This window comes from Orycteropus afer, unplaced genomic scaffold, assembly GCF_000298275.1.
Source record: "Orycteropus afer afer isolate SDZICR_OR568_19922 unplaced genomic scaffold, OryAfe1.0 scaffold00128, whole genome shotgun sequence".
Taxonomy (NCBI): domain Eukaryota; kingdom Metazoa; phylum Chordata; class Mammalia; order Tubulidentata; family Orycteropodidae; genus Orycteropus; species Orycteropus afer.
The window spans coordinates 276756-285983 of NW_006921715.1; the positions used below are offsets into that span (position 1 = coordinate 276756).

The 9228-nt window shown below is 63.0% G+C and overlaps 1 protein-coding gene across 1 annotated transcript in view; it reads left to right on the forward strand.

The window, feature by feature from the left end:
* Positions 1-7874, forward strand: part of BEGAIN (brain enriched guanylate kinase associated) — a 17982-nt gene extending 10108 nt beyond the window's left edge. Inside the window, exons 8-10 of the mRNA XM_007944601.1 lie at positions 3280-3387; positions 5219-5302; positions 6510-7874. Of these exons, the coding sequence (XP_007942792.1) occupies positions 3280-3387; positions 5219-5302; positions 6510-7874 (1557 nt within the window). The remainder of the gene's footprint in view (positions 1-3279; positions 3388-5218; positions 5303-6509) is intronic.
* Positions 7875-9228: the final 1354 nt, after the last annotated feature.

A 9228-nucleotide genomic window follows, 5' to 3' on the forward strand; every position in this document is an offset into this window, starting at 1 on the left:
GAGGGCCAGCACCTGGGAGGTGTGGTGAGCGCCACCACCTGGGCGGTGTGGTGAGGGCCAGCACCTGGGAGGTGTGGTGAGGGCCGCCACCTGGGCGGTGTGGTGAGGGCCAGCACCTGGGAGGTGTGGTGAGGGCCACCACCTGGGAGGTGTGGTGAGGGCCAGCACCTGGGCGGTGTGGTGAGCGCCACCACCTGGGAGGTGTGGTGAGGGCCAGCACCTGGGAGGTGTGGTGAGGGCCAGCACCTGGGCGGTGTGGTGAGGGCCAGCACCTGGGAGGTGTGCAAGGGAGAGCCCACCAGCCCAAAGACCCAGGCCTCAGGGACCAGGAGGGCCGTGGGCTCTGAGGCCTGAGTTCAGGTCTGGTGGACTGGAGTTGGTTCGAGCCCCAAGCTCGCCCCTTATGGTGTCCCCCACACTTAGCGTGAGAAAGAGTAAGACAGCACCAGGCTGACCCTGTGGGTGGGGAGCATCTGGGACTGTTTGCAGACAACGCCGGGAGCGTTCCTTTCTGCTTGGAGGAATGGCAGCGGGCATGGCGCAGCCACCACGGCTCCGGCTTTGAGGACGGCACCTCCACAGCTCACTGCCAGGGGGATGGGGGCCTTTCCTGGACGCCCCTCTTCATTCGGATCAGGGGGGCTCTTTTTTTAAATTGTGATTTGGGTGAAAGTTTACAGAGCAAATTTGTTTTCCATTCAACAGTTCCTACACAATCTGTTTCATGACACTGATTACAATCCCTGCAATGTAACAACTCTCCTCCCACTTCCTCCCTGTGGTTAGTTACCTCTTTCCTGTGTCCTTCTTTCCTGTGCATTCCTGCCCTCTGAGCTGTCTTCCTGTGCAAATGCTGCCCTTCTGATCCCCCATGGTCAAGTGTTCCAAGGAGTGCACCTCCCTGGTATAAATGTTCACCTTATAGGCCTGTCCATTGTCTGGCTAGAAGCCATGGGAGTGAGTTCAATTCCAGGCCCAAAGGGTGACTAGGGGTTTCACCAGGTTCTGTCAGACCACTAAGCCTGGTCTCTTTTTTTATGATTTTTAGTTTTCTTCCACGTTTTTCTCCTACTCTATCCAGGATCTCCAACTATGACCCCTCTCCGGGTGGTTGGCAGTGGGAGCCGGGTGCCATATAGTGCTGGTCTCAGAGTCATGGAGGCTGAGGTTCCCTTGGGCTAATTGTTTCCATGCATCTTTTATTTCCTTCACTCTTCTTGGCTATGGACCAGGAGAGCCCATTAGTTACATCTGAGGTGGCCGCTGTTCATCCAGTCACTGCTCACCAAAACAGGAAGTGGAACGGTGTTTTTGTGTAGTATGTTATGCCAACTGAGCTGGATGTCCCCGCGACCATGGTCTGAGCCTTTGGGCCCAGTGACTCACTCAGAAGGCCCTTTCTTTCTAGCTCGGCTACTCGTCTTTGAAAATCAGGCTTGGTACTCGACTCTCGCCCGTTGAAGGTGCCGTTAGCTCTGGGCCTGGCTCTCCTTTAGGGCCCTTGGAAATGGCCCCTCCCGTTCTGATCTTCAGTTTCCCAGCCTGTTAAGTGGGACGGCAGACTGCAGGCGTGAACGCCCTCTCCCCACAGAGAGGCGGCCGGGCTCTGCCCGGGTGGCATTTCCTCTGGCACCCACCCGCCACCCTGCAGCAAAGTAAGGGACAGGCTTCCCTGGGAGGCGTAGCCCCCAGTGCCACCGCCTGCCTGTTCAGCAGCTGCCCCTGGGGACAGACAGAATTCCTTTGTCTTGTGCGGCTCAAGTTTAGAGTCAACCCCATGTCACAGTGATGTCAACAGAATGGATGTTTCCCACACGCAGTCCAGGCTGGTACGGTGGCGCTGCTGGGGTGCTCAGCACCACCGACATGCCCAGACACCCCAAGCCGCGCCCACACCCCAGCCACACAAGCAGAAGGGAAGGGAGGACTTGCCTCTGCCCTTTATGGGCACGGTCTGCAAACAGACACATCCCATTGGCCAGACTCAGTCACATGTCTACCCTGGCTGCAGAGGATGCTGGGAAATGTAGTCCTTTTGGGGGGGAGCCCTGGAGGCACAGTGTTTAAAAGCGCTGGGCTTCAAACCCAGAGGTCAGCAGTTTGATCCCACTGGCCACTCTGTGGGAGAAAGATGTGGCAGGTAGCTTCCATAAGGATTTACAGGCTTGAAAACCCTGTGGAACACTGTTCTCTCCAATGCATGGGGACACCGTGCACAGACTCAATGCCAAGGGGTTTATTAGGATACAAGGGGAAGCAGGAGGGAACTAGCTGGTCCAATTCTTACCCCAGCCTGGGAGTGCTCAGGGCCTGTGGCTGGGTGTCCATTGCCCACAGGGGAGGACGGGCAGCCCGGGCTGGGCACGTGGGCTGCCTGTAGCCTTTCATGGCTGCCAGGGGGCTGGGCTGCCAGCATAGGTGCTCACGGAGCACAGAGGCTCCCGGGCATCCTCCACTCCCAGCCCCTGGGCCCAGACCTGGCTCTGGAGCACACAGCCCAGGGCCGCTGACATGCAGGCTGGCCTTCGTAAGGGCTGGGACCCGTGCGGGCATCGTGCAGCCCAGGGCTGTCAGAACCCAGGGAAGGTTTCCAGGTGGAGGCCTCTGCCCCGTCACGCGCTGGGGAGAACAGCAGTAATAGCCACAATACCACCACCAGCTCAGTCAGTGCTCCATGCGAGTCATCTTCAGTCATCCGGATTCATAGGAGGCAGGACGTTATTGTCCCTGTTTGACAGATGAGGCTCAGGGAGGAAGTGACTTGCCCAAAGTCATCTGGCTTATCAGGGGTAGAGCCAGAGTTTGAACCTGGGTCATCTGGGCTCTTAACTTCTGCACCCCTTGGCCACCTTATTGTCCGCAGCTACAGGAAGGCACACAGGAGGTCCAACTGAACCATTGGGCCAGCACCAGCCTGGGCGTGGGTGGCTCCAGGTATCCCCAGGGACCGTGTATCACCTGCCGACTCCAGCCGCCTGCTGCAAGGCCAGGGCTGCCCCTGGGGGTGATAGAGACAGATGCCTGAGTGCCAGGTACTAGGAGCCCCTCGGGCTCCCCCAGCAGGGCTGGCCACTGACTGACCCTCAGCTGCTTTCTGGGCTGCCCTGACCACCTCCCTCCTCCAACCTCAGGGCCAGCACTATCAAGAGACAGGCACCCAAGTGCCCAACACAGGGCAGGGCACCAGAAGCCCTGGCACTTCCCCCCCATCCCCTGCAGGGCTGCCCACTGATCGCCTCCCCAGCCTGCTGACCGCCTCTTCCGCCCCGCCCCCTGCAGGGCCAGCACTATGAAGAAGAGAAGCGGGCCCTTAGCCATGAGATTGTTGCCCTCAACAGCCACCTGCTGGAGGCCAAGGTGACCATCGACAAGCTATCGGAGGATAACGTGAGTACTGTGCGTGCCAGGCCTGCCAGGGGACTCAGCCTGCACCAAAGGAGCCACCCGTCTCCTGGATGATGGGGCGCGGGTGGGGGCAGCAGGTGTGGGGAGAGCACAGGGAACTGGTGGTGTCATGAAGCAGTCGGCGTCTGGAGATCAGGAGAAAGGCTGCCGTATGAGTGGTGGTGACAGCCCCAGAGGAGGAGGGAGGCCCTGGGACAGAGTCCGGTTAACCCAGAGGAACAGCCCTCAGGGACAAGGGCCTGGAGGAGACACCAGGCAGGTGTGCTGCTGCCATGAGCGAGCTGGCCAGCTGGTCACAGGCTGCTAAGAGGTGGAAAGGGGAGGCCTTGACTCCTCCCCTTTATGAGTGCTGGCCAATGGCTGAGTGGACAGGTGGGCCCAGAGGAGGGAGGCCCAGAGAGTGGCTGTGCCAGGAGTGTGGCTCCAGGAGGCGGAGACCTGGGTGGTATTGCGGGGAGGGGGGGGCAAGTCCAGGCCCTTGACAAGGGTAGCACATGAGGAAACAAGGCTGAGCCGGTGATGACTGGTCTCCCAGGTTGTCACTCGTGCGAAGAACCAGAACTTGAACTCAGGGCCATCTGGCCACAGACCCCTGCCCTTGTGGCTGCACCAGACTCTCCGTAGCCAGAGTGCCTACCGCCACCTGCCCCCTCTGCCTGGCATGTCCCAGCTGCACTTCCTCCCTGGAGCCAACACCTGTGCCCCAGGAAGGGTCTCCCGGGTTGTCCTGAACCAGCAGGCTCGGGCCCATGGACATGGCGAGTACTGTCTAAGGCTACCCTCTGGCCCAAGGTGCACCCCTATGGCTCTGGCCTGTGAGGGGCTCACGGCCAAAGCAGACAGGCCAGGCAGTGCCCACAGCCCTCGGGTACCAGCAGCAGAGTCCCGGCCTCGTGGGGTTACTGTCTCAGCTCTCAGTGAAGGACCAGAGGCGTGTGGAGAGGGTCGGGAACCTGGGTCGCCTCCACAACGTGGCCAAGTCAGGAATCTCCCGCCTCATGGGCAGTGTGGAGAGGGGCTGCTCCGGGCCGCTGTGGGAGGACAGGATGGGGTCCCGTGCCTCACAGTGCCTTGCCTGGGTGCTGCACCCAGGCTGCGGGGCACCCGGTCCTGCCTGGGCTGGACGTGGGCACAGCCCTCAGCCAGGAGCGCCGTGCGTGGGGCGCTGCGGGTGGGGTCAGGGCCTGGTGTCAGACCCAAGGCTGGCTGTAAGGACCTTGCTGGGGGATGGGGGGCAGGGTATGTTGTGGGGGGCAGGTCAAAAGGCCAAACCACAGGCACATGCAACAGAGATTTCAGACAGTGCTAGCCCCGGATTCCTACTGTTTGCATCTGTTTTCGGCTCAGCTGGCTGAGCCTGTCCCCACAGGGCCTGGTCACACAGCTCCCCGCCCCTCCAATCCCCCTCCCACCCCTGAGCCCTGCCCGCCCTGCAGCCACCTTGAATCCCGGACACTCTGAGACCAGGGGGGTAGCAGGGCTGCAGGCCCATTTCCTTGTCCCTTGTTTGGTGGTGGCTCTTTCCAGTTCAGTTCTCTTTGGAGGGGCTCAGGGAGGCCCCCGGGCCCCCAGAGCTCTAGGCCTTGGGTCTCTTCTCCCACCACTGCCCACTCTGTGGGAGGTTCTCACGGCGGTACCGGCTGGGGCAGAATCACATTCTGCAGGCGGAGCGTGAGGCCCCGAGGAGGGGACGGCCCTCGGGGATAACCAGGGCAGTCTGTGTCCTGCCAGCCACTGCCCCCATCTGTCAGGGCAGCAGGGACCCTGGCGAGGGGCAAGCCCGCGTGCACCAAACGCCTTCTCTCTCTTTTAGGAACTCTATAGGAAGGACTGTAACCTAGCGGCCCAGCTGCTGCAGTGCAGCCAGACCTACGGCAGGGTCCATAAGGTGTCCGAGGTAACGTGACCCACCTGCAGCCAGGCCCCGCCCGGGCCCGCCCGCCACCCCCCCAGCCCCCCTGGCCACCCCGCACTGCGGCCCTCCCCACTCACAGGGAAGGAGGCGCAGTATGACCCAGGGGCCTCTGCCCTCCCTCATGTCGGCAGGTGTGGGAGGCCACGTCCTTTCCTCCCGAGACGTGATGACCTCAATCCCGCCTCCCCACCCCCGTCAAGAACCACAGCCCAGCCCAGCCGCCTCCATAGCCCTCACCGCAGCGTCCCGCTCTTCCCAGCAGCCTCACTGGCCCACTGGTCTCCTCTGGAGCCAGCTCCTTGTCCTGCCCCAAGGACCCCCCACTGAGCTCTGCCATGGGGATGTGACCCTGTGGCATGGGCCCAGGTTCACACAGTGTCCATCTCAGAGACCAGAGGGCTGGCCAAGCCGGTGGCAGCGCCAGGCCCACCCCCACTCACCTGCCCGCCGACCACCCAGCTGGCCCAGGCCCACCCCCACTCACCTGCCCGCCGACCACCTAGCTGGCCCAGGGCCCACCCCCACCTGCCCGCCGACCACCTAGCTGGCCCAGGGCCCACCCCCACCTGCCCGCCGACCACCAAGCTGGCCCAGGGCCTGCCCACACACCTCTGTTCACACTGCCTCCGTCCAAGTTCCCTGGCCCTGGGCCTGGGCCCACCTAAGACATTCACAAAATAGATCAAACAGTAGCGCATGCCCCACAAGGCTCCAGGCCCTGGCAGCGCCACGGGCACTGGGCCCTGGCTCCCACAATCTTTGTTGCATCTGTTTCTGAGTGTGTCTCGTTGCAGGGGTGGGGGGTGTACCCAGGCCGGCATCACTGGGGGCTGGAGCAGCAAGGCAGCCCTCCCTAGGCAGGAACTGGGGGTGGGTAGGAACGACGTAGGGCCAGGGGCCCACGTCAGGGGGTTCCAGACTCTCCCAGGCACCTCTCCTTGGCTCTACTGGGCACAGCAGGGGCCAGAGGGGTTGGGCAGAAATGACCAGAGTCCTCAGACATGGGAGCTTATGAAATGCAGAGCCCTGGGCCAGGTTCCAGCTCATGTGGTTTCCGAAGCCCTGGGCTGGTCCCTCCTCGTCAGTCTGTCTGTCTGCCTGCCTGCCTGTCTGTCACGGCTGGTGGCCTGGGCCCCTGGCCTGGACCCATGGCCTATGTTGACTGCAGTCCCCGCCCCACCCGCTGCAGCTGCCCTCGGACTTCCAGGAGCGCGTGAACCTGCACGTGGAGAAGCACGGCTGCAGCCTGCCCTCGTCCCTCTGCCACCCGGCCTACGCCGACAGCGTGCCCACCTGCGTCATCGCCAAGGTGCTGGAGAAGCCCGACCCCGCCAGCCTGTCCTCCCGCCTGTCAGACGCCTCGGCTCGAGATCTGGCCTTCCGTGACGGGCTGGAGAAGCCAGGCCCGCGGCCCCCGTACAAAGGGGACGTCTACTGCAGCGATACGGCCCTCTACTGCCCCGAGGAGCGGCAGCATGACCGCAGGCCCAGCGTGGATGCGCCCGTGACCGACGTGGGCTTCCTGCGGGCTCAGAACTCCACCGACAGCGCAGCCGAGGAGGAGGAGGAGGCCGAGGCCGCGGCCTTCCCCACTGGCTTCCGGCACGACGCCTTTCCCGGCTACGCGGGCTCACTGCCCACGTCCAGCTCGTACTCCAGCTTCAGTGCCACATCCGAGGAGAAGGAGCACGCCCAGGCCAGCACACTCACCGCCTCCCAGCAGGCCATCTACCTGAACAGCCGCGAGGAGCTCTTTGACCGTAAGCCGCCCGCCACCACCGCCTACGAGGGCAGTCCACGCTTCGCCAAGGCCACGGCCACGGTGGCCACCCCACTTGAGGCAGAAGTGGCCCCGGTCTTCGCGCGGACTGTGTCACCCTATCCAGCTGAGCCTTTCCGCTTCCCGGCCTCGCCAGGCCCCCGGCAGGCCCTGATGCCCCCCAACCTGTGGAGCCTGCAGGCTAAGCCGGGGTCTGCCCGGCTGCCCGGGGAGGGCGTGCGGGGCCAGTGGCGTCCCCTGAGCGTGGAGGACATCGGCACCTACTCCTACCCGGCTGGTACCACGGGCCGCGCCTCGCCCTGCAGCTTCTCCGAACGCTACTACAGCGGCGGAGGCAGCCCAGGCAAGAAGGCCGAGGGCCGCGCCAGCCCCCTCTATGCCAGCTACAAGGCGGACAGCTTCTCGGAGGGTGATGACCTCTCCCAGGGCCACCTGGCCGAGCCCTGCTTCCTGCGGGCGGGTGGCGACCTCAGCCTGAGCCCCAGCCGCTCTGCCGACCCGCTGCCTGGTTATGCGCCCAGTGAGGGAGACGGGGAGCGGCTGTGCAGGGCAGGCGGCAGCCCTGAGCCCGGGCGCGGCCCGGGTTACGACAGTGGCCACAGCCCGCACAGTTCCCGGGACTCCCTGGAACCCAGCTCCATGGAGGCCTCGCCAGAGATGCGTCCCGCAGCCCTCCTCAGTCCCCAGCAGGCCTTCCCTCGGACTGGCAGCTCGGGGCTGAGCCGCAAGGACAGCCTCACGAAAGCCCAGCTCTACGGGACCTTGCTCAACTGACTGCCCACCGCCACCGCGGCCGAGGCCCAGTCCGCCCTCAACCTGCCCACTGTGGTACCCGGAGGGGAAGGCAGCTCCACCTGTGCCCAGACACCGAGGCCACGGGCCCAGCCCACTCTAGCCCTGCCCACTGTGGTACCCGGGAGGGGGGGCAGCCTCTCCTCTCCCCAGACACCCATCTCCCCAACCCGAGAGCAAGGAGCCCCAGGAGGCAGGCTCCCGCCCCTCCCCTCTCCGCCCCCCCAGCCCAGTAACAACCCGAAGAGGAGGGTCCCCTCTCCAGCCTCCTTGCCACCCGAGTCCCCCACGACGGAACTTCCACTTAACCGTTTTGCACACACCCACGTCCTTCCCGTCTGAGATGAGCACTCTCCCCTTTTATAAAGTGAAACTATTTTTATAGGGAAAATGGGTCTTTCTTAGCGCACTCGGCCTCCAGCTCCCTGGATGGCAGCCTTGGCATTTCCAACACAAAACTCTTTTATTTTTCGGATGAGGGCAAGCGGGCCTGCCCCAAGAAGGGACGGTGTGGTCCCGTGGAGGCCAAACTCCAAAAGGGAGAAATGCCCCAGCCGGCGGGTGGTGGAGGGACCCCGAGGCTTTGTCCACACCGAGGGCAGTCAGAGTGAGTGAGAGGGCACGGTGACGTCTTTAAAGTCTCTTTCACAGTGTGGCCGAGTGCTTCCAGGGTCCCCAGTCGCGTGGGGCCAGGATGGCATCCGCGGGGCCGGTGCTCCTTCCTCCTGTCATTGCCCTGCTCCCCACGCCACCTACTCTACCTCAGACACGACGAGGCCCCGACCCTGGTTCCCGTCCCCCGTGTCCCGTCGTCCGCCATGCATGCCCTGTCTCTGCTAGCGCTGTATTTTGCATAGTCACGAATAAAGACACCAGTGGGCCATCTGGGTCTGCTACTTTCTTCTCCCCGCTGCCTAGTGGCCTCAGGAAAACGGGGTCCTTGGTGTCCTGCCAAGGAGCCCTGCTGGCACAGTCGTTAAGCACTTGGCTGCTACTGGAAAGGTCAGTGGTTCAGACCCACCAGCTGCTCCAGGGGAGAAAGGCGTGGCGTCTGCTTCTGAAAAGACTTACAACCATGTAGACTACAGGTCAGGTCTGCTCTGTCCTCTGGGGCCGTTATAATTAGAACCAACTCTGTGACAACAGTATAGATGCTATTGAGGAGGCCTGGCGGTGCGATGGTTAAGTACCAGCCGCTAACCCAAAGGTCAGCAGTTTGAACCTCCCAACTGCTCCCCAGGAGAAAGATGAGGCAGTCTGCTTCTGTGAAGATTGACAGCCTTGGAGACCCTGTGGGCAGTTCCATTCTGTCCTCTAGGGGCGCTGTGGGTCAGAA